Source organism: Molossus molossus, unplaced genomic scaffold (genome assembly GCF_014108415.1).
Source record: "Molossus molossus isolate mMolMol1 unplaced genomic scaffold, mMolMol1.p scaffold_m16_p_21, whole genome shotgun sequence".
Taxonomy (NCBI): domain Eukaryota; kingdom Metazoa; phylum Chordata; class Mammalia; order Chiroptera; family Molossidae; genus Molossus; species Molossus molossus.
The window spans coordinates 37,114,976-37,139,446 of NW_023425357.1; the positions used below are offsets into that span (position 1 = coordinate 37,114,976).

General features: G+C 49.8%; 2 protein-coding genes across 6 annotated transcripts; both read right to left on the reverse strand.

Moving 5' to 3' along the window:
- Positions 1-433: 433 nt before the first annotated feature.
- Positions 434-19,137, reverse strand: NUTF2 (nuclear transport factor 2). Of its 5 annotated transcripts, none has more exons than XM_036275870.1 (5): positions 18,599-18,618; positions 6,645-6,772; positions 3,980-4,051; positions 3,802-3,900; positions 434-2,134 (listed from the first exon to the last, which is right to left on the reverse strand). In XM_036275870.1, the coding sequence occupies exons 2-5, from the start codon at positions 6,741-6,743 to the stop codon at positions 2,021-2,023; spliced, it is 384 nt and encodes a 127-aa protein (XP_036131763.1). In that variant the 5' UTR covers positions 6,744-6,772; positions 18,599-18,618; the 3' UTR covers positions 434-2,020. The 5 variants fall into 5 exon arrangements, with proteins under 5 accessions (XP_036131763.1, XP_036131761.1, XP_036131760.1 ...); XM_036275868.1 differs by lacking the exon at positions 18,599-18,618 and adding an exon at positions 18,230-18,339; XM_036275867.1 differs by lacking the exon at positions 18,599-18,618 and adding an exon at positions 10,764-10,834.
- Positions 19,138-21,795: 2,658 nt separating this feature from the next.
- On the reverse strand, positions 21,796-23,637 carry THAP11 (THAP domain containing 11). The gene has a single exon (XM_036274605.1). It carries the CDS (start codon positions 23,413-23,415, stop codon positions 22,486-22,488), a length of 930 nt encoding a protein of 309 aa, XP_036130498.1. The 5' UTR covers positions 23,416-23,637; the 3' UTR covers positions 21,796-22,485.
- Positions 23,638-24,471: the final 834 nt, after the last annotated feature.

Consider the following 24,471-nt stretch of genomic DNA (forward strand, 5'->3'; position numbering starts at 1 on the left):
CGCTCTTCTTGGGAGTATGTCTGCCCTGTGCCAGTGGGGTCCAGTGAGTTTCGCCGGGTTGAGGCAGAGCAAATGTCCACGTACTGGAGCGCCCAAATGCCTACTAGCCTCAGGATATCCCGCCCGGTCCATGCCCACTCCCAAGGCATGGACTCATGATGGGCCTAGGACCTGGTGAACTCTGCCACCCATGCTGTTCTCAGACCCCTCCAAGAACAAGCTGAATTGTTAGGGGCCTGGGTTTCCTTTTAGGAAATGGGTCCATGCAACCCAATGCCTGAGGGGACCCACGATGTCAGAAGGTCCAGGAATTGTAAGGTTATGAGAGCCCCACCAGAAACATCAGACTGTTTCCGACTAGACCCCCAGCATATCCTTGCCCAACCTAGTACCCTCAGGCCGGAAGAAAGAAACCACAGTTTACAAACACCTCTTTATTGCAGACATTTCAGGCACAGGTACATGGAAGAAGCCGTATTGCAGATTTTATACAGGGTGGTTTAAGAGGCAGCAAGCACCTACCTCTCTTCCCCAACCCTGAATACATAGTAGCCTAGATATCAATCCCACTGAAATCTTGTAAATATGCTCTTCTCAAACAGCACATGGTCCAGCCCTGTGACCAGTATAGCCAGGCAACCTCTGGGCACCTGAGGAAGTCCTTGACCTCCATCCACAGTAGAGGGAAAGGGGGATACAGAAATTCAGGCACAGCTGTGGTGCTCTCACCAATCCTAAAGCCCCTAAAAGGGCACCGGCCCAAGTCCTGGGTTTGATTTTAGCCTGTGATTGCTACCTTGCCACCAGGTCTCAGGGCTAGATTTTCCACGGGCAAGGCCTCTGTACCCCAAAACTGAGGAGCATAAACTGCCTCAATAGCTAAGACTTCCTGGGATTTGAAGACAGTGAGAAGCTGTGTGGTGAGGATGGCAAAAGGAGGCCTAAAGATGCCTTGCAGAGAGGTCTGAGGGGTGAGAAATCCTAGAGCACAAATCCCTCAAACTGATTGCCCTCTTTCATAGCTCTAAGTCTACACTCCAACCAACTAGGCCTACATCTGTAGGCACTGCAGCCTGGCTGTTCTGGGCACCTGCCTTTGAGCAAGGCTATCAAAAGCAGGTGAACTGCTCTCTTCTTGGCGTGGGGTTTTGGGGGCACCCTGAATGTGATCCTAACCCTTCTGGGGATAAAATAGGCCCCTCTCCCTCAAACTTTTGCTTAGAGAGCCTGAATGTGATGGGTCATTTTTGCCAGGGCCTCTTTATGTTCGTGAAATTCTGTGTCATCTGTCCTGTTACTAGAGTCCTGACCCTACTCAGTGTAGAGGTCACAGGGGGTGTCAGAACTGACTGCAGGGGCTTCAGTGCAAGGGAAGCTTCAGGCCAGATGTGAGTTCTCTGTTTGCAGCTCACTTTTCCAAGACCAGGTGGTCTGGGGAAGGCAACACTATGCCCTACAGGGCTTCTGAAAGAAGCTAGCTGGGAGTGCTGCTTCAGCAGTTTTCTCCTTGCAACAGGTATTGCTGAACTGGGGTAGAAGTGGGAGGGTGAGACATGAGAGAGCCAATGGGGCAGGGTAGTTATTGATGCCCAGCCAACTACTAAACTAATTAAAACAATTTAAACTTTTAAGAAAATTTTTGTGGTTTTATTGTATCATGAGGCATTGAAACATCTGAACAAATCAATATCTGGGTGGTGAGGCAGCTGCTTTCTCCTTCACTTCTTTGGGTTACTAGAGCAACTTGTCAGTAGATTAAAAAACAAAACAAAAACAACCTTTTGCATTACTTAAGTCTTTCCAAGGCATGCGCTGGTACAACACAAACTTCTCCTGTCAGATGTAACTAGCCTAGCATCCAAACATCATGCACAATACCTAGGTAGCAGCAGCAAACTGCGCCCACTCCTACCATGGCCCTGCTCATTTGTGTATGATATTTGGAGCATCTGGAGGAGTGTGAATAGTATCGGGAAGAGGAGGGAGAAGGAAACAGCATGAGTGCCTGGCTGGGAGGAGGTCAGCCAAAGTTGTGCAGGGCAAGCCTGAACATGTCATTGGTGCAAACCCAAGCATCGTTGATGTTCTTTAATAGGAACATCTGGTGGAACCCCATGATGGGGTCTTCATCAGCCTGTAAGGAAAGAAAAATGATTCAGTAAAGGAGAGGCCAGGGAACAGGAAGGGAGTTCAGTGGTAGGGTAACAGGGCAAAGAATGAGGACTTTGGGATTAGGCCCTACTGTCTTGAACTCAAATCCCAGTAGAGCCAAGGAATACTTATGAGTGTGATTGATTTAATGTATGATACACTGCACTGGGCACATAGGGGCCTACAAATGGCAGCTCATACTGCTATATGCACTTAAACCACAGAACAATTCACTAGTTAGCTACAGAAAAAGAGCAGAGAACATACCTGCCTGTAAGCCCATGTCTCTGGGCACAAGTGACCAATTTGAAAGTTTTCAGTGCTCACCTAGTAACTTACAGCATCTAAAAATGAAACACTCAGAGCCCGATCACACCAGTTAATCTAAATAGTTGAAGCGACTGCTAATGCTGACAGTGGCCAAATATACAAGAAAAGGTTCAAAACCGAGTTCACACTGTGATTACAGCTCTATAGAGGAAAAACACAAAGTATTGGCAGGGCATCTTGGGCAGGCAAGAGAAGCTGATAGGAAAGTCCAGGCCAGAAGCCAGGTCCCTCTGAGTCCCTTGCAGAGCCTTGAGGGCCCCTCCCTCAAACCTTGTATTAGACTCAGGGAGCCCTGCCTAGCCTAGGGAGAGGGCCTGTTATTCTGAGTCCCATTGTGACACAGTCCCAGGAGGCTGGGACCTTGTCAGTGGGCAGTCAATCTGTTCTGCTTTGGGAAGAAGGAGAGGCTTTTTGAAAACCGAGAATCTGGCTTGTCTGCTAAAGCGCAACAGGTAGGAGATTCTGGGAGAGTTTTTGGGGCGGTGGCGGGGGGGGGGTGGGGTGGTTGCTGAGAGACCACAAGAAGACTTTGAAGATGACAGGTCTTAAGAAGGGAAAGGGAAAAAATGCAGAGTTTCACAAATCTGCTTTGCTCAGCAGGTGGAAGAGGCCACAGCCAGCTCAGGGAGTGGCAGTATGGACTCCAGTAGAGGACTGCTACTCAGCACCCAGCTGGCCCATCCAGGGTCAAATGCCTAAAGAAGGCCCACCTATACCTCTGGGTAGTATGAAGGCCCTGTGGCCTGACACCACAGCCTCATCCTGCTCCTATACCTCTTGTCCCTTTTCCAAAAAGGCTCTAAACCAGTGCTCTACACTAGAACTTTCTAGAGTAACATAAATATTCTATGTCTGTACTGTCCAACAGGCAGCCACAAGTGAGTGACTACTTGAAATATGGCTAGTGTAACTGAGGAACTGCATATTTCATTTTAATTAATGTAATTTAAAAATTACCACATGTGGCCCTGGCCAGTGAGGCTCAGTTGGTTGGGTGTCATCCCGGGCACCAGAAGGTTGCCATTTCGATTCCTGGCCAGGGCACATGCCTGGGTTGCTGGCGCGATCCCCAGTAGGGAATGTGCAGGAGGCAGCCGATTGATGTTTCACTCACATCAATGTTTCTCTCTCTCCCTCTCTAAAAATCAATAAAAAAATCTTAAAATTAAAAATAAATTACCACATGTGGCTGACTACTATTATATAGCTCTAGATAGTCATTTTGTCTGGCTGTTCCTTGACAAGCAGGTCACATCACAGGGAAGGCAGGGGTGCAGGGCTCTCCTCTGCCTACCCACTTCTCTCTAGCAGCACTATTACCTTAAGCTGGCCCACAACCATGCTGATGATGCAGCTATCTGGCGTGGGCTGATGGTCCTGTGCCGTGATGCTGTGCTGGATTTTCTGGAATGGAAGGCTCTGCAAGAGAAAGGCTGGGTGGTAGGATGCAGCCAGAAAGGAAGGAGATGCCTACAGCCCTACCCTGGCCCTTACTTACAGACAACTTCTCCACAATGGCAGCTTTCCCCTGGAATTGCTGTCCTTCCCATGTAAGGCATGACGCGTCAATCTGAAAACCAGAAAACCTGAAGACAGGGTCTCAGAGCACCATTAGTGTCTCTGAGACCCTGAAAAATCCCTAAAAATAATTTTTCTTGGGGAAATTGAGCCCACACCTCAGTTTCCCTGCTGTAAAGGAACTGAGCATAGCTTCCAAACTTTGCACTATTAACAACTTCTTTAACTATACCCCATCATCCCAGAACTCAAGCTCTGAAAACTAAGAAAATATAAACTTATTGCTTGGATAGTATAGCTCAGTGGATTGAACACTATCCCCTGCACCAAGAGGTTGCTGGTTCGATTCCTGGTCAGGGCACACGCCTAGGTTGCAGGCTCGATCCCCAGTAGGGGTGTACAGGAGGTAGCTGATCGATATTTCTCTCTCTCTCTCCCTTCCTTTCTCTCTCTAAAAAACAAACAAACAACCATAAAAACATATTTTATAGCCCTGGCCGGTTTTGCTAAGTGGTTAGAGCATCGGCCTGTGGACCGAAAAGTCACGAGTTTGATTCTGGTCAAGGGCACACACCTTGGTTGTGGTTCAGTCCCTGGTCCTGGTGGGGGGTAGGGGGGAGGTGGCAACCAGACAATGTGTCTCTCACATTGATGTTTCTCCCCCACCCCAACTCTATCTGAAGATAAATGGGAAAATATCTTCGGGTGAGGATTAAAAAAAAAGAATACAACTGCAGCCTATCCTCACCCCAGCACCCCCAAACCATCTCTTTTTTTAAATCATCACCTGAGGACATTTTTCCATTTTTGTTCAGAGAGAGTGGGAGGGAGAGAAAGGGAGAGAGAGAGAAACATCGACGCGAAAGGGACACATCAAATGGTGGCCTCCCGCACGACCCCAACCAGGACCAGGGACAAATCGCAACTGAGGTACGAGCCCTTGATCGGAATCGAACCCGTAACTTATTGGTCTGCGGGCCAATGCTCTAACCATTGAGCAAAACTAGCCAGGACCCCAAACCGTCTTTCTAAAAAAAAAAAAACCCACTAAAAACATATTTTACATATATAAAAAAAATACATACACACACACATATGTATATAAATTATTAGATAAGTCCATTTCATAGTTTTTATTTAGGAAGTCATATGACCTCTGATATACATGAGCCCCAGCCTGGCCATATGTGGCCAAGGCTCAGCGAAAAGCCATCCTGCTGTGTGATTAATCAGCACCAGTCCCAGAGAAGTCATCGGAAGTAACTTGGAAGCATTCTACGTTCGTCACCAACTATAGAGCCCAGGCTGAGTTCCACTGAAGCCCTTTCCATGAGGGCTCCCATGGGGTCAGGAAGAGATGGAAACTGACAAGGCCTCCCAAGGCAAACCACTAGCTTTGCCTCTACCTCCCAGATCTTCCCCGCCACAGCCTTCAGGGGCAGAACTTAAAAGTGCCTCCACTACTTACCAGCTGTGGCATTAGGCAAATTACTTATTTTTCTGCATCTTAGTTTCCTGATATTCAAAAGGGACCATGTGCTGAGGATTATTTGAAATGACATACATAAGGTGTACTTTAGGACTTTGCTAACTCTCGTCTGAGTCAGGCCTGCTTTAATCGATGTTAAGAAGCAACAAGGCACCTTGACCAAGTAGCTTGGTTGGTTAGAGCTTCATCCCGATATACCAAGGTTGGGAGTTCGATCTTTGGTCAAAGCACATATAAGAATCAACCAATGAGTACATAAATAAATGAAACAACAAATCAACGTGTTTCTCTCTCAAATCAATAAATAAAGATTATTTATATAAATAAATGAATACATACATAAAGAAGCAACAAGGCAGAAGGTGCTAGGATCCGAGAGTCAAATCAGTTCAAGACTTTATTTAAATTCTCGATCTATGATGATGACAATCAAATACTTGTGTAGGATTTGACCCTCCTCTGGTAAGATCCCTTTCTTTTCTCCAAAATTTCTGAATGAACATTGACTTTGCCAGTGTTCAGTCAGGCTCTGAGGCTATGCTGGATGACTCCTATCACTAAGCAGACCTGCTAGGAATGGCCTCGTCAAGCATTATTTCTTTGACTAAGTCTTGGGCAGGGTCAGATACAAGTAGCTCTTGGTATATATGAACACCATTAAAACAGCAACAAATAATGCCTGCACAGAAGGGTTTCTCAAAGGACATACTAGTCTCTCTGAGCTAACCCTATTTGTTTCCCATGAGCACTCAGGGACTTTTGGCCTCTAAAAGGAAGATGGACCTGGGGACTCCAGGAGAACTCAGCTTTGCACTGATGATGCTCATTGCTACTGCCTCCAGAGGGCACCATGAGCCCTAGCCTCCACCTGCTGTCACCAGATCTAGAACACTGGCACTTCCAGAACCATGGATGGCCAGTCTAGAACACCTTACCCAGGGTACCAGAATCCCTACTCTTGTAGAACATGACAGAAGGGAATTTGGAAATCAGGTAGCTGAATCAGACCTCAGGCCCCCTGTCCCATGGACAGCTCAGATAGAAGGATGCACACAAATCCAGTGAGGGCTGCCAGAACTTGTGACCTGAACCAAATGACCCGACACCTGAACTAATCCCCTGGGGTCCCGTTCTGGTCCTAGAGCTGGAGACTTACGTAAATTGCGCCTAGTTGGGTTCTGTCGTTATCAAATAACTGGTAGTAATGTTGAATGAAGCTGGATCCAATCTGTTCCCAAATTGGCTTGTCTCCCATTCTGGAGTGTCACCCAGCCTCGTTGGGACCTGCAAGACCAGCAAGACAGGGAGGGAAGCGTTGGTACTGCAGAACCAGGAGCCAGCCAGCTGCTGTCTCTTCACTGACCCCTACTACTCCCCAGCCTCTTCAAGCAAAAAGTCCTTCGCTGAGGTCTATTCACATAGGGAACATGGAGAGGCACCAGGGAACTGGAAGAAGACCCCTTCCAATATAGACCAGTGTAGGGAGCCCAAAAGTAGACCAGACTCAGCCCCTTCTTTGAGGAACTCTGGCTGATAACACAGAGAGGTGCCTGGGTTGCAGAACACACAGGATGGGTACTGAGGGTGGAGCCAGGACAAAAGAAAGTCAGAGCAGGCCCTTCAATATCCAATGAGGGGATGGATCCTTAAGGAGGAGCTAAGTACTCTCCCCATAGCTTTTTGTTTTTTTAAATCTTCATCGAAGGGTATTTTTCCACTGATTTTTAGAGTGGGAGGAAGGGAGAGAGAGAAAAAGAGAGAAAGAGACAGAAACATCAATTGGTTGCATCCTGCATGACTCTGACTGAGGCTGGGGATCAAACCTGCAACCAAGGTACGTTCCCTTAATCGGGAATCGAACCTGTGATTCTTCAGTCCACGGGCTGATGCTCTAAACCAGCCAGGGCTCCCCATAGCTTTTCATCTAATCCTCTAAACAACCTGCAAGGCAAGCGTTATTGCTATTCTTCCCACCTTGCAGGCCAGCAATTACTGATACCTGTGTGCAAAGTGTCTTCTACTGCAGCCCTCAGGCTCCCTCCTTGTTCTGCTGGGACTCATCCCTCAGTGTCTCAACACTGCACCAGCACACTAGCAGGTGGAGGAAGACCCATTGAAAGTGGGGGGAGCCCTAGCCGGTTTGGCTCAGCGATTAGAGCTTTGGCCTGCGGTACAGAAAGTGGGGGGAGATGGCTCTTCAAAGTTCCACTTGCTACAAAAACAGCAAATGACTCTCTTTATTCTTAAGGGGGCAGTTTACATCTTTGAGGACAGGTAACACCTTGCCCTTTCTGTGGCACTTCTTCACTGATGGGGGTAACCCCTACTTCAAAGATAGGGACAACTTCAGGGGATCACAAAGTAATAGATGAGGGATGTGGGGAGGGGAAATGGAGGCTACGAGGGGGAAACATTCAATTTCTTCCATTCCCTCATCCCTCACTCCTCCATTGGGAGGGGCTGTCCCTCTCTAATTTCTGAAGGGAAGGGGAAGCCCCTGCCCAGCTATAAACACCACAGCCCAAGGGTGTTAGATGAGAGAACTACTCTGGTTTTGTTAGGCCCCTCCCAGGTAAGGACGTCCACATCTCACTGCAGGATCCTATGACAGCAGACCCATGTGTTCCATAGTTGTCTGACTTTAGAAAAGCCCAGCCCCTCTCTCCTGATAACAGGACTCTGAACCAAAGCAGTGAGAAGGTGGGTTCAATCCTGGCAGAAAACCATTAACAGTGATAGGAGGTGATGCAAGTCACTACTTTTCTTAGGGCCTTAGCCGCCGCCGCTGCCGCCGCCTCCTCCTCCTCCTCCTTCTCCTCCGTAAAACTGAAGTGGAACCCAGTGGTTGTGAAGCCTAAGGGAACCTGGTCAAGTGCTCAGCTCAATATGGTAAGTGCTAGTTCAGTCCCTGCGACCTAGCCCAAGGCCAAAGGAGCCAGTGTGGAGGGACAGTAGCTTATCCTCAATCCAGCCTATCTTCTAGCCTGTCACCAACACTCCAGCCAATGAGGGGCCAGGAAGCTGAGCCAGCTTTATTTTAGGTCCCCTAGGAGGTGGTGCCACTAAAAATAGCAGCTCAGTGCTGGGATGACTAAGAAATGTCCAGGAAAGTCTAAAATAAGCAGAGAAGAGAACTTGTACCGGGCCACACCTGTTACACAGGAACACAAGGTATGTCCCAGTTCAAACTCTGCCAAGAAACAAATCAAAGTGTAGGAAAGGCATAGGACCAACAGCCAGGCTCAGCTGTGGGGGGTATGCAGGAGGTGGCCAATCGATGTCTCTCTCTCCCTTTCCCTTCCTCTCTCTCTAAAATCAATATTCTTAAAAATTAAAAAACAAAACAAAACAAAAAAACATGGACAGAAGAGCCTTTTGATCTTATGGGGCAAGGCAGGACAGAGGGAGTTCACCTGAAGAACAGGACAGTTCAGGGTCTCCCAGAAAGTGTAAGAAGAAACCTTCAAAACTATGTGTATTGAAGTGTTTGCTTTAAAAATGCCAGGCAGGCCCTGACCGGTTTGGCTCAGCAGTTAGAGCGTCGGCCTGCGGTCCAGAGAGACCCGGGTTCAGTTCCCGCTAAAGGTGCGTACCTCGGTTGCAGTTTGTCCCCGGCCCTGGTTGGTCGTGCGGGTGGCAGCCACTCGATGTGTCCCTTTCACATCGATGTTTCTCTCTCTCTCTCCCTCTTTCTCTCTTCCACTCTATCTGAACAAAAAATGGAAAAATGTTCTCAGGTGAGGATTAAAAAAAAAAAAAAAAAAAGTGCCAAGCAGGATTCCTAAAGCCAATACCAATGTCATTCCAGGTCTGCTTGACCTTGATTTGTTTATTTCCATGTAATGATCACAATAGCCATGTGGTCAGAGTCCACTGTCAACCCGCTGAACAGGTGGGAAAACAGGTTCAGCGATGTGTGGTCTTGCTCCAAGTTTATCCAGTACTTCAGTGCTGACACTGGGTCCTTTGGTCGAGGCCACTGCTTTCTTTCTGTTACCTTTGCATATCTGAGCTCTAAATCTCAAAGCTGGCCATGTCCCTCCCTTATAGCACCACCCTCACCTCTGAGTGAAAGGACAAACCCTCAAGCTCCACAGGTGGGCATCCACACCTGTCCCTGCCTCTCCAGGCATTCTTTCCTACTGCAATCCAACTCCACACACAAATACACCAGAACTCACCAGGTTCTTCCCCACCATGTTGTTTTCCCTCCCCTCATCTGACTGGTCAGTAAGTCCCTGATCTTCCTTCAAGTCATTGTTCAGATCCCCAAGTATTTAGGGACAGACTCCAACTCCATGGGCAAACCTGTATCAACACACTCAGGGCCCGCTCCTCCACTTAAACAGTGTAGCTCTGAGCTGTGAGGGTTCCAGTGTGGTTCTTGCTACACCCCGAATCTCCTGGCACAAAGCATGGCCCAGCAAACTACAGGACTTAAACTTTCTGATTCTAAATCTCCCACAAAGCTTTTAACTCACGGATGGGAGGCGGCATTCCTAAGTCCAGAAAAAGAGGCAGGGTGCAGAGCCCCCCAGCTCCATCCCCATGCAACACAGGGGAGGGGTCTGGATCAGGCTGGCAGGATGTTCTCCAGAATGGTAAGCAAGCCCTAACCTTGTTTCTAATACAGTTACTGTAGAAAGAACAACATGGAAACAAAATGCCAAGGCTTAGAGGCAGCCTCACATCAGATTGGAGACTGACCTTCATGATGGCTTCTCCAACAGATCTTTCAAGAGGGCCACTGACCACACCATCTCCTGCTTCACCCAATAGTCCGAAGGCTGACTGAGGCCAGGCTCCTCAAGGAGCAGAAATGACCTTGATAACCTCTTGCTCACTGAGCATCAGCCTTCACTGATCCTTAAGTCTCTGTGGGTGCAAAGACTCTCTAAGAATGCCTCAAAAACTGTGGCCCTCTCCCAATAAATTTACACAGTGGCCTTGTAAATAATTTCAGGTTATTTATACTCCCTGAGGTTCAGTCACAGATGCCAGGTAAAAACCACTGGCCCAGGCAGTCCCTTTAAGCAACAAAAAAAATTTTGTTTCTATCTTCAAATTCTGGGTCAGTGTTTCCAGGGACAAAACTTGAAACAGTAGTGTCCAGCTGAAAACATCTCATTTTCACTCATGGGTATTAGGTACTGAAGTGTGCTAAGGGCTTCACATGAATTAATCCCCAATAGTCTGAGTCAAACACCCATGTTAGAGATGAGCAAAATGAGGCTCAGGGAGATGAGCTAACTTTAACTTACTCAAGGTCACTAACCTAATAGATGGTACAACTGGATGGAACCAGTGGACTCCAGAGCCAGGACTCTCAGCAACAATTAGTCTGAAAATAGAAATGAACAGCACACAGGGCTGAAGCCATGATCTCTGACCTTGGCTTTCTCAGACAGGGGCAAGACAGTGGTCAGGGCTGGAATCTATAGAGAGGTGATATTTGAGCTGACACATAGGTGACAATCTAGACACATGAAGATTTAAGAAGAAGAAGAGTGATCCAGGGAGAAGGATTAACAGTTGCAAAGCCCTGGGGTAAGAAAAGGCTTAGCCTGTTCCAGAAACAAGGAAATACCCAGTGGCTGTAAAGAAAGGGTGCGGGTGCCCAGCCGGTGAGGCTCAGAGGTCGAGTGCGGACCCATGCACCAAGAGGTCGCTGGTTCAATTCCCGGTCAGGGTACATGCCCAGGTGGTGGGCCGGATCCCCAGTGGGGGGCATGCAGGAGGCGCCAATCGATGCTTCTCTCTCTCTCTTCCTCTCCCTTTCTCTGTCTCTAAAACTCAATAAAGAACAAAAAGAAAAGCAAGGATGTGGGGGGAGTTGGTAGCAGGAAGACAGAATAAGTGGTCCAGACTTCATCAGTGGAGAATGGGAAGGGAAGTCATTGAAAGGCCATAGGACAGGATACATAGCACCCCTGGTACTCATTTCACCATCCTGTATTATTTTCTTAGAACTTGTCACTGCATGATATTGTCACACTAACATACAGGATGGGGCAAAAGTAGACTTACAGTTGTTTGTATGGGAAATATTAATTAATAAATAATAATACAAGAAAAGAATAGCCCAACTGGCACGGCTCAGTTGGTTGAGTATCGTCCCAGTACACCAGGAAGTCACCAGTTCAATTCCCCAGGGCACATGCCTGAGTTGTGGGCTCGATACCCAGTAGGGGGCATGCAGGAGGCACCAATTGATATTTCTCTCTCTCTCTCCCTTCCTCTCTCTGAAATAAAAAAATATATATAATATAACAATAAATAAACTCCAGCCCTGGCCAGTTTGGCTCAGAGTTAGAGTGTCTGCCCGCGGACCAGAGTCCTGGGTTTGGTTCCTGCTAAGGGCATGTGCCTTGATTGCAGTTCGTCCCCGGCCCTGGTTGGGGTTGTGTGGGTGGCAACCAATTGATGTCTCTCTCTCACATCAATGTTTCTCTCACTCTCTTCCTCCCGCTCTCCCTCCCGCTCTATCTGAAAATAAATGCAAAAAGAAAAAAAATGTCCTTGGGCTAGGATGAAAAAAAAAAGAACAACTCTGTTTCACATACTCACAACCCTAAACCTACTTTTGTCCCACCCTGTATTTGTTTATGGTCTGTGTCCCCAACTAGGGCATCCCTGTTCCCATGGTGCCTGGCTTGGCCCTCAATAACTATTTGAGTAAGTCCATGAATGCATAGGAGGTGTAGCTGAGGCAAGCCCTTCTTCTTTGGAGGAGAAATAATTCTGGGCAAACCCTGCTCAATTTAAGTGGCCAAGTGACCCACTTCTCCTCCACCTATGTCTTCTGTCCAAGTTGTTGGGAAACAAACCTTTATCGTCCACCTAGCTATCTGTCTGTCTGAAGCATGTGGCAAGTGGGGCTTGGCCCCAAATCCCTCTTCTCACTCCCAAGTTTCTGGTCAGTCACCTGAGGGACAGCTGTGGCTAAACAGCAGGCATACAACCCCATGCTCAAAGGCCTGGCCTCTAGTCTGATCCTCTTCCTTTCCTTTATGGTGTCTCCTCATCAGTAATTGTGGGAATGTTAGGGGTAATCAACTGAGGGTATAAAGCAGGACTCAGCAGTAAAGAATCATTGGGAACATAGGTGAATACTAGGTCAAAAGCTAAGAAGCAGCCTCAACCTAGAGTCGGCAACTGCCTCATCACTACTCCCCTATCTAAAGTCTAGAGAGAAATTAGCCAAGGTCCAATGTCCAAATGGTTGGCTAGGACAGAACCCTTTTTGGGGCAGATCCCTAAAGTCTAGGTGCCCCCGGCACCCTAATGGCCTTTTCCTCCTTTCTGCGTAGAGGGAGGGCTCCTTCGGGCTGCCCTGGCTGATCCAGAAGCTGAATTCTAAGACCTGCATTCTGGTCTCTGCTCAGTACTTACTGAGTCCCTGAATAGCCTCTCATTTCCCAGGCAGCTCAGATATCTCTGGGGCCTCTGTGCTAGCCAGATCCCATTTATGAACTTGCTGGTTAGATACAAATGGACTTGGCTGCCCCAGTGTGGCCTGAAGCCCCTAAGTGACCACTCCCATCATCTGCCACCACCATGCCTGGCAGATACCACCGTGACACTCTGACTGAGGTGAGCAGGGTAATAAAGGAAGGGACATGGATTCCCCAGGGTGGTGGAGGTAATGCCTTCTGTTAGCCAAACAGTTGTGTCTGTTTCATTGAGCCTCACTAGCCTGTAGAGCTGGTATGGTCATCATCGCTCTGTAGATGAAGAAACCAAGAGGTTAAGAAAAAATTCAAGGCTATACAAGGCCACTGGATAGCCAGCATTAAAATGTACACAAACTTGGCTTGGACTGGAACAGCTGAGAGCCAACATCAACAGCAAAAAGCATATAGATGGCAAAATGAGGTGGTGAGGAATGGAGTCCAGGCCTTTTCTTCTCCTCTGAAATCAGCAAGCTCCATGCCCCTCAGGACAGAAAGCCCCTGAGTACATGCTTAGCTGCTCAAAGCAAGTTTACACCATAGGGACAAGTAAGAACTTGCATTCTCCTGAGCCCGAAACTACCTATGCAAGTGGAACCAATGTCTCTACGCAGACACATCCTTCTAGGGGGCAGCAGTTTCTGCTCTGGTGAAACCCAGTGGCTCTGATAGCCTATCTGGGGCTTTAAGGAACAAATATTACAGAATTTCCCCAGTTTACTGAGGCAAACAGCCCCCTGGAAACATTCCTCTCCTGAAGGGGGTTATCCTTCTTCAGGTAGCCCCCTCTCCAGATTGGAGTTTAGGGAGTTGGCACAGAGCAGGTATCAGCAACAAATAAGGAGTAAGGCCCAGGGCAGCCACAGGAAGCTCTCCCTCAGCCAGTGATGGGAGCCCTGGGGCCAATGAGCAGAGTTACCCCTAGCCCTCTTGTGTCCCTCTTCCCTGGCCACTAAGATACTTCCCTAGTCACAGCCAGACCTGAACAAAGGATTCTTTCCAGGAAGACATATCCAGCTGACAGGGTGAGAAGAGGAAAGGTGTCACATAGACCTGGTAGTCAGGGTGCTGACCAGAATGTCACACAGGCCAGAAATTCCTGCGACATATGGTCAAAGCAAGAGAATCACAGAATCTCAATGCTGGGGAAGGGATAGCCAACTCAAATTCAATTAGAAACACACAAACATCCTCAAATGGCCCACCAGAAAATATTAACTTAAGAAAAATAAAAGCCCATAAAGAGGTTCAGCTCAACCCCAGCCCATAGAAATTCTGCCCAATTTTCATTTCAATGTTCATCCTGTGGAAAACATTTTGGCTCTACCCCTCTCTCCAAAAGGACTATTCTCTTTCATCCTAGGGAGGGTACCTCTGTGTCTCACTCTGGGAAGATGTCCTGATAGGTAACACTCAAGAAGCACTGGGCACTTTAATAAAAGTGACGCGAGAGGGTCTCAAAGGAGCAGAAAGCACAAAACCAGACTCCAGGCAGGAAATAATAGAAAGGCCACAGACCACAAAATGCTGGTGAAACTCCCAGGCACTGAAGAATACCCAGCAGAGATCTCTGAGGGATGGAGGAAAAGCAGGCTATAGAAGACAGCAGCTGGATTCAACTGCCATAGCAATTTAAATTAGTGACAGCCTTACGCAACCGGTGTGGCTCAGTGGCTGAGAATTGACCCATGCACCAAGAGGTTGCCAGTTCGATTCCTGGTCAGGGCACATGCCCAGGTTATGGGCCAGGTCCCTGGTGGGGGCATGCAGGAGGCGGCCAATCAAAGTTCTCTCTCATTGATGTTTCTCTCTCTCCCTCTCCCTTCCTCTCTCTCTAAAATCAATAAAGAAAAAATATATATTTTTATTTAATTAATTTATTTTTGTTACAGATGTTTCTCCTTTTCCCCCCACTGATTCCCCCCTTCCAGCCCTCCCCGCCTTGTCCCAAGCTTTGTTGTCCATGTCCATTGTTCATGCACACATGCACGTAAGTTCTGTGGTTTATCCCCACCCCCACCCCTCTTCTGGGGATTGTCAGTCTATACCCCACTTCCACATCTCTGTGACTACCCCATTCCTCAGACTGTTATGTTCATTATATTCCACAACTAAGTGAGATCATATGATACTTGTCTTTCTCTGTTTGGCTTGTTTCGCTTAGGATGATACTTTCCAGGTCCCTCCATGTCATCTCGAAGGATAAGAGATCTTTCTTTCTTACAGCTGCATAGTACTCCATTGTGTATATGTACCACAGCTTTTTTTTTTTTAATCCTCACCCAAGGACATTTTTCCTTTTTTTTTGTTCAGATAGAGTGGGAGGGAGAGAGGGGAAGAGGGAGAGAGAGAGAAACATCGACGTGAAAGGTGCACATCGAGTGGCTGCCACCCGCACGACCAACCAGGGCTGGGGACAAACTACAACCGAGGTACGTGCCCTTAGCGGGAACCGAACCCAGGTCTCTCTGGACTGCAGGCCGATGCTCTAACCACTGAACCAAACTGGCCAGGGCATACCACAGCTTTTTTATCCATTCGTCTACTGATGGGCATTTGGGCTGTTTCTAGATCTTAGCTATTGTAAATAGTGCTGCTATAGCCCTGGCCAGTTTGGCTTCTCGTCGATGTTTCTCTCTCTCTCCCCCTCCCTCCCACTCTATCTGAACAAAATATCGAAAAAATGTCCTCGGGTGAGGATAAAAAATAAATAAAAAATAAAAAATAGTGCTGCTACGAACATGGGGGTACATATATTCTTTCTGATTGGTGTTTCAGGCTTCTTAGGGTAAGAAAAAATATTTTAAAAAATAATAATAGCCCTGGCCGGTTTGGCTCAGCGGTTAGAGCGTCGGCCTGCGGTCCGGAGAGACCCGGGTTCGGTTCCCGCTAAGGGCACGTACTTCGGTTGCAGTTTGTCCCCGGCCCTGGTTGGTCGTGCGGGTGGCAGCCACTCGATGTGTCCCTTTCACATCGATGTTTCCCTCTCTCTCTCTTCCTCTCTCTCCCTCCCACTCTGTCTGTACAAAAAATGCCAAAATGTCCTCGGATGAGGATAAAAAATAAAAAAAATAAAAAATAAAAAATAAAAAATAATAATAAAGTAGTGACAGCCTCACTCAAAGGACCCCGACCTTCCTGGAGGTATACCTTGCTCGGTACACTGAAGAAGAGAGTGGGCTCACCAACAGTCTTTCCTCTTTGCTGTTCTAATCATTCAGAAGGCCCCTCTTCTTCTTTTCTTTTTTTTAATCCTCACCTGAGGACATTTTTCGATATTTTGTTCAGGTAGAGTGGGGGGGAGAAACATTGATGTGAAAGGTACACATCGATGGCTGCCACCTGCACAACCCAACCAGGGCCGGGAACAAACTGCTACCGAGGTACGTGCCCTTAGCGGGAACCGAACCCAGGTCTCTCTACACTGTAGGCCAACGCTCCAGCCGCTGAGCCAAACCAGCCAGTGCACAATGACCTCTTTTCTCGGATTCATTTTTCTACCTCCAGCCTCAGCCCAGAGCCTAACACACAGAAAGGACTCAAAGAATGGTTGCTGAACAAAACTTCCTTGGCAAGAAAGGAGAAAAACATAATCATTTCAAGGAAGATACATTAATGCCTCGGTGAGGGAATCCAAGAATTTTTTTATATAAAGTTCCTTCCAGTTCTAAGATTTGAGAAGTCTCCATCTGTTAAATCATTCATCCCATACCAACTCCCAACTATTAAGACAACAGAATAAAGTGAGACATGACTGAGAGAGGTGGGCTCCATCTCACTAAGGAACCTAGTTTTGAGCTGATTGAGAACCCAATCATCCTCATACCCTACCCCAATGCTTATGCAGCCATATCCCAATTGCACTGTGCCAGGCCCCACTTTCCAAATCAGCCCAACATGAACAGAGGGTGCAGAATGATTCTGGAGAACCTCAGGGTTGTCCTCTTATCTCTAAGACCCAGATGGCTTGCCAAGTTCCAGAAATATCAAGGACTTCTGGGGGATCAAGATGCCTAGCAATGGTGTGCTGACTCCAGACACAGAAGTTATAGGGAATTTCTAGGACTGGAATGAGAAGGAGGAACCTGAATTCCTCCTATTCCCATGTAATCTTGGAGAAGGAACAGTACATTTTTGACCTTGCAAAAAACCCTTGTGAACAAGCCACCCAGGGCCTTGGAATGTGCAGAACTAATCCATAGCCTTAAGCCTAGCTCACCTAAAACCTGTGTCCTAGAAAGAATGAATCCAGACAATCTATAGAGGGTCGTGAAAAACTGCTTCTCACACTAAGAGATTCGAACACATGGTTCCTATGTGTGTCCTATAGGTAGTCCCTCCCTGTTGTCCACCTCCACTGGCAAATCAGACCTGTCCTGAGCCTGTGGAAAAACCTAACTTACATGTACTTATGTACTGGGATGTGGACTAGGAGGGTTGAATTCAGAGAGAACTCTAACCCTTGCCTGTCCTCCCTAACCAGGGAGAATGACTAGATAGCAATTCAACTGCAGGAAACTTCCAAGGCTAAAGCCCAATGATCAGGAAAAAAAATCACTTGGGGAAATACTCAAGGAGGGGGGAAAAAGTCCTGAGGTGGAGGCTTTCTGTACCATGGACCTAAATCAATTCTTCTAAGAGACCTGCTTGTTACTAAGGACAGGTCTGCAAAGACTTAGCTGCAAGAACTGTGGCTGAGAAGCCACAATGGGTCAGAGGAATCAAGGCCTGACAAGTTGTCTTCTCAAAATCCCATGGTCTTCTCTGGAGAGGTCCCTTATATCATCACTCAATCAGAAGTGCCTTTAGAAAACCTGTCAGAGAACTATTCAATAGCTAGATATTCCACTTCTCCCAGAACTCAATGGGGTCGCTGTAACAATCATTAAGGGTAATTTCCTAAGGCCCAACCAATTTACTGCCTGTTCATAGATGAATCTAGCTCTTGGGAAGTGAGCAAACAAGGGAAGCCTGACTTTCTGCAGCTTTCAGCTCTAGTTCTGCTACCCAGGCTTCAGAAGGGCCCCACAGAATCTGAATCTGACTCCCACAGCCCAAATGTGTCTCACCCAATGTTGCTTCCAGCCCAGCCTCTTGTTTGACACTGGGTTCATGGATCCCAGGCTTGGGTTCTACTCCCTCCTCCAATGAATCCTACCTTATCACCACCATTCTTATGGAATTCTCCTCTGTGGGAGAAAGGCACATCACTCTGGAAGCGGCAGATATGAGCATTAGGCTGTGCTGGGTGGTCTAATAACATATTGGAGGCTCACACATCCAGCCTCACCTCCTTGATTTTCTTCCTCCACTAACATGGCTAGCCAACCCTCCACAGCTGGAGCCTGGTCACACTAAGAGAGAGAAAGACGAGGCTGAGCCATCCAGCTTGGAGCTGCCTCATCGCAGCAGGCCAGATCCTCCAAGGCTGGTTGGGTTTGAAGTCCCACGTGGAACCCTCTCCAACCCCAGATTACCTGACCCTCCCCTCCACGCAGAACTTACGCGTGAGTTCCACAGAATTGGGGGGGGGGAGGCTTCGTGCACTCCCAAAGGACTTGTAGACAAGTAAAGATGCGTTCACCTACATCCTAGCCAGGTTATGGTCGGGAACGGGTAAGAGTCCTAAACCCGGGCTGCGGCAGACGGGCACCCTTACCCAATGCTGACTCCGGAGTGGGCTGGGGGACGCTTGCCCATCCCCGGATCCTTCGCAGGCGGGTAGCAGGACCTGGGGCTGGGGTCGACCCACTGGCCTAACTGCAGAACTTGCGGAACTCGGGCAGGCTGGGTTAGGCCAGACGGGACGCAGCCCGGAGAGCCCCATTCGAATGGTCTGGACAAGAGAAAAAGGCCCGATCCTAGCGCGGTCTGGTGCTCCAGCCATGTGCACAATACAACCTGGATAGATGCCTGGCTGTCTCTCTGTTTCCCCCAGCCACCGCCTCAGAGGACCGGCGGGAGGCGGAGCCGCGCGCGACACATGGCCCCGGCCCCGCGCGGCTTCGGGCCGCCGGGGGGAGGGAGGAGGGGCCACCCGGGGACTCGCAGTAGAGGCTCCAGGCAGCCGGGAGAGCAGCTCTTGCGTCCCACCCCCGCCCCGGCACGCCATCCTCAACACTCACCCAAGGGGCTGGCACGATGGCGGCAGCGGCGGCGGCGGCAACCCAGCGCGGTCTGCGACCGACTGTCCCTTCCCCCCCTACCCTCCCTCTCCACCCCGCTGCACTCTGGGAAACGCAGTCCCCACCGCGCTCCTTTCTGGCATAGGTGCTCCCAGAGAAAACTACAGTTCCCGGCGTGCTGTGCGCCGAAGCCCAGACACGGCCCGCAGCGCGGGAGGTGAGGCTAAGTTAGGGAGGAAGGCTGCCGGGGCGAGCCCCTGAGAATTGTGGTCTAGCAGAAGCCTCTGGAACACCCGAGGTTGGCGCCAGGGAAGGGTCAGGGCTCTGTTGTCGCCAGGTCCCAGCTGGTCTGGCCCTGCCCAGGCTGAGTAGCCTTCTGGAGTTGGCCCCGCCTCCATGGTATCCCAGCCTGGCTCCAGGCTAGCCCAGCCGCCCCTCCCGGGGCCCCTGAACTGTTTCCGCTCGCGAACCCTCCCTCCTCTTTGGTGCTCAAGACCACCCCTGGGCGGAACCCATAGCTTCTGCCCTCCCAACATTCGTGCGCCCTGCCCACCGCCATTTGTGTCCAAAGCTGCTTTCGATAGGGCGAGACTTCCCTTGGGCTGTAGACTCAAATGTTACTCCTGTGGGGCTCGGCTGCAGACAGGATTTCTCATAGACTTGTACAACTTAAGTCGCCAAAATATTTTCCTAAGATTTTATTGCAATAGGCGGGGCAGCGAAGTGTTTCATTTTTATTAATGAGTAAAGAGAGGTAACTGGCTCACCCAAAGTTTCCCCATGATTTAAATTACCAGATTGCCCTTTCCTTTCAGCACATATTTTAATTTCCTGGGCAACGCAAACATTTAAGTAAGGCCTGCCTCTAGGTCCTGCTCGTTGGTAGAAATGCCCTACAGCTAACCCGGGGTGGGGTGGGGGGCCTAGGTAAGGGAAATAGCTACAAGATTTCTCCTGGCAGCTCCATACCTTCCCTTCTGTCGGAGATCTCCCAGTACTCCTGTTCTTAAGAAGAGTTTTGCATCTTCACCGACCCCACCCAGCCTTCCTAGGGTGGCTGGTAAGACCAGGCCAAGCTTATGAAATCCCAAGTCTGCACTATTTGCCTCATGCTTCTCTTATTACTCAGCTAGTGAGAACTCTACATTGCCCTGCTTTTGATGCATCTGGGACCTCCCTTGCTGTGAGCTGTCCACCCTACAAGAAGCAAAAACACTGGATAGGTTGTGTACACATAACCTCCAGACACCAAAGTACTGGCTGGAAAGCCTACCCTTACACTTTCCTGGAAGTGCTGTTGAGAGGTGCCCATGAGCCAAAGCAGAAATAATGTTAAGTCCCTTCAACTGGAGCTAAAGGATAGCCTAACGAGCATGGCTTGAATCTGGGAAAGCCATCACTCCTAGTGAGAGTGGGGACATGTCAGAGACTGGCCCAATAGCTGCAGGCAAAGGGCTTTAGTTCCACCTGTCCTCAAAGGGCACTACTATGCTTTCACCACCTTATGACTGGCCAGCCAGAAGCCTAGAAAGGCAGAGATCCAGTGTCTTCCCCAACCAAGCACCTGCACAACCTATGACCTCTCTGTCTCCCCACCAAAGCCTTGTTTCTTAAGTCAATGCCAAGGAAAAGAGCAGACTGAGGAACATTTTAGAGTCCTTTCATTTTGCAGCCACAGGGAAAGTCCCCAGGCAAGTGGCTTTTCCCATAACTAACAGATACGAGAACAATGTTTTATGGAGCCCAAGAATTGTCCATTTGTGCCCAACACCCATAATAAACAGGGCTAGCTTTAATGGCATTTGCTTTTCCCCATTGGATTTGAGCAAAATTACTTGGAGCTATAGATAAAAATGCCATCTCAACCCTACAATATCCAATATTAGGAAAGATGGAAACAACCAAGAAAATGACCCAAGGGGTCACAAATCCCAACTCCTCCTTCCTTTTTTTTTTTATCCTCACCAGAGGACATTTTTCCATTTTTCGTTCAGATAAAGTGGGATGGAGAGAGAGGAAAAGAGAGAGAGAGAAAAACATCGACGTGAAAGGGACACATCAAGTGGTTGCCACCTGCACGGCCCTGGGCCGGGGACAAACTGCAACCAAGGTACGCGCACTTAGCAGGAACCAAACCCGGGCCTCTCTGGACCGCAGGCCGACGCTCTAACCGCTGAGCCAAACCGGCCAGGGCCCAACTCCTCCTTCTTAACGCCTTCTATGGATCCAGCTCCATTATACTGAAAGAGTACCACCACCAAAGGTATGTGTACAGGAGTCCTTGTGCCTGCAGGAGCCACGGATGATTCCAACTGTGGTCTTCACTGATTAATTGCATGTCCATGTGTATCAGACATGTGTATAGGCCTAAGGGCTATATAATGGTGAGCAAAATTCAACCCTAGCTGAAAGCTCAGGAATTCAAAACCCTCAGAGAAGTAAGCTGTCACAATTCAGTTTAGGTCTCAGTTGCTCCATCTCTCTGTTGAAAGGACACAGGCTTCTAACCCATGGACAAACTGGGGCTATTTGTTGCAGTTTCCAAACTGTCAGGAGCTGAGCCAGGAAATCTGTGAGGACCTTAAGAGGCCAGGGCAGGACCCCTTTATGGAGAGACCATCTCTGCTCTCAGGATCAGCCTGGTCTTTGAGACTTAAGGCCAAGGCCTATTTCCCCATGTTTCAGGGCCACTTAGCTGAGTCCTTATAAAAATAAAATGGCAAAACCCAAATAAAAACCTTACTTCCCGTTTAATTCATTTTGCCAAACAAACACAGTGAAAACTTTAGTCTGACTAATTGTACAGAAAATAGAATTTGTAACCAGTAGCAAACATAACAAGATAAACCTAAGATCTGGCAAGCTGGATCTGCATGAACATGTCACCTTGATCCCCTGGTAGATGGCCTCCTGGGGAGGGAGGTCCTAGCAGGCAGAGGCACAGATCTGCCAGTCCCCATCAGAATCACAGGCTGCACTTGGGAAAGAAAAGCATGAAAAGGAGAACTGATGTCACTTGGTTCCCTTATCACCACACACAGAAAAGTTGTCTCTGATTGCTGGCAAACCTCAAGGTGTTGTTTTCCCAAATCCATAGTCCCTGGGCATCCCACCTGCATCCCTTGGGGGTAAGTTACAAGTTCAGTGGTTCCTAAGCCTCTGCTTAACCAGAACCCATATTAACTGGGGAGGAGAGGGGGCACACAAAGTCATCAATTGCTGGTGTCACCAGTGCAGAGTCCAAGGTCCCAGACTTAGGAGGAAACAAGAGGGTGCCAGGTCACCAGCAACAGTCCAGCTGCCCTATGCTTCAGTACAATCAACCAGTGCCCCAGGAGTATAAGGGACTTCGCAATGGCAGGCTGCAGGCCTCCCAGGTTGGCAGGGGCCGGGGAGTCCCACAGGACACAGGTGGATCTGTTCACATTCCGTGCTTCTTGCGGATGACAGACATGGCCAGCAGCCGATCCTTCTCTCGAAGCTCTTCGCGGAGCTTGGCCTCGGTGAGGCGCAGGTGGCGAATACTGCCCTTCATCTCCTTCATCTTCACCTCCATCAGCGCCAGAATGTCCCGCTGCTCATTCAGCTTGCGCAGGAGCTCCTCCTCCGTGGTGCCTGACGACAAGGAGTACGAGTGGTCAGAGCCAGTATCAGGGAAGCCCTCTTCTCCCACTACCACCAACTGGGGGCCCATAGGGCACTCAGCGGCCTCCAGCCCTGCGGTAGCAGCCTCTAGCTCCGAAGCGGCGGCTGCGGCGGCTGCGCCCTCTGCGGCTGCGAACTCCACTTGCACCGTCAGATCGATGGGCTTCACATCTTCTCCGGTGGGAGTAGAGGGCGCCGGCGGCACGGATCCTGGAGCCTGGCTGCTGTCTACAGCGGCTTGAAGGGTGAGGAGCACAGCTGCAGAGGCAGACACCAGGTTCGGCTGCAGCTGGGCGGTCTGGGCAGTGGAGGCTGACGGCGGCGGCGGCGGCGGCGGCGGCGGCTGCGGCTGCGGTGGCGGCGGCGGCTGCTGCTGCTGCTGCTGCTGCTGCTGCTGCCTGCGGCGGGCGGCTGCGGCCCCCGCGGGCCTGCGTGCTACTTTGCGCTCGTTAACGCCGCGCAGCGGGAAGATGGTGGGGACGCGCACCGTGTAGGTCTTGCGTCCGCCCTGGAAGTGGACGCTGCAGAGACGGTGACCCGTGGTGGGCTGGAAGGTGGAGAAGCATCCACTGACGCCAGCACGAGACACGTTCTTGAGCCAGAGGCGCCGTAGCTCAGCGTCCTTGGGAAACGTGTAGAAATGCAGCGCCTTGTCCCGATGCGAGTTGTTGTAGCAGCCCGGCACGCAGCACGTAAAGCCAGGCATGGCTGCGCCGCGCGGCCCGGCCCACCAGCCTCCTTGAACCCTTCGACGGTCCGGTCGTCTGCCGCCGCCCGCCCCTCGACGGGCGGCGCCGCGCGAGGCCTTGGGTGGCTTCCCACTGCTGCCGTCCGGCGCGGCCGGCTGATCCGGCGCCCGTGCCCAGAATACGTTTCCCGTCGGCCCGCGCCGCGCCGCCCGCCAGGCCACCCGCCTGCGCTCGGGAGTCGGCCCGGGGGACGCCGCGAAGGACCGCCTGGGAAGGAGGACTACGCCCCCCACAATGCACCGCGCCAGAGGCCTCTCACTTCCGGAGCGGCGGGCGTGCTTATTCCGGCCGCTTTCCAGGGAACCGCCACAGCCCACGCAGAGCACATTCTTTCGCCGACCTGGCTCATCCCGGTGGACTAAAGAGGCATATTTCGGTTGAATGCTGTCGCCTGGACCTCTCTTTACAAAGACCCAAAATCCTGACAGGGGTCGGACGGCGCGCGCTCCTCCGGTGCGCAAGCGCCTTGGGCACATGCCCAAGGAAACTACGAGTCCCGCAATGCCTTGCGCTGAACTTGGCGGCTGCGGCCTGGAGCGCCGCCTAAGGGAGTGATCGAGTTACTACTCACCAGGATTCAGGCAAGGTAGTGCTGCTTGCCCAAGGCGAAGGCGGAGTTGTTCCTGTGGGAGTAGGGTAGGGGAACCCGGGCCTCAGTACCCCTGAAGGCCTTAGGATCCTTTTTCTCTTCATTGGGGATTCTCCCCCGGCTCCGCTGCTGCTTGCGTTGACTCACTTATTGACCGAAACACAGTGACCAATAGGTGTCAGCTGTGTGCCGGGAATTGGGAACCTTGCAGTAACCAGACAGACCTGGCCCGACTACGTGGAGGGATGAGGGTCCGATTTTTGGATAATAGATGTGAACGCACACGAATGAATGTCTAATCACAGAAATAAACGCTCTACAACAATGAACTGGACAGAGGAGAAAATGGGAAGTAAAGGCCCAGGAAGAAAAAAACGAGGGAAAGGTTGGGTGGGAAGGAGTAGCTAGTTCTTGTCCCGGGAAC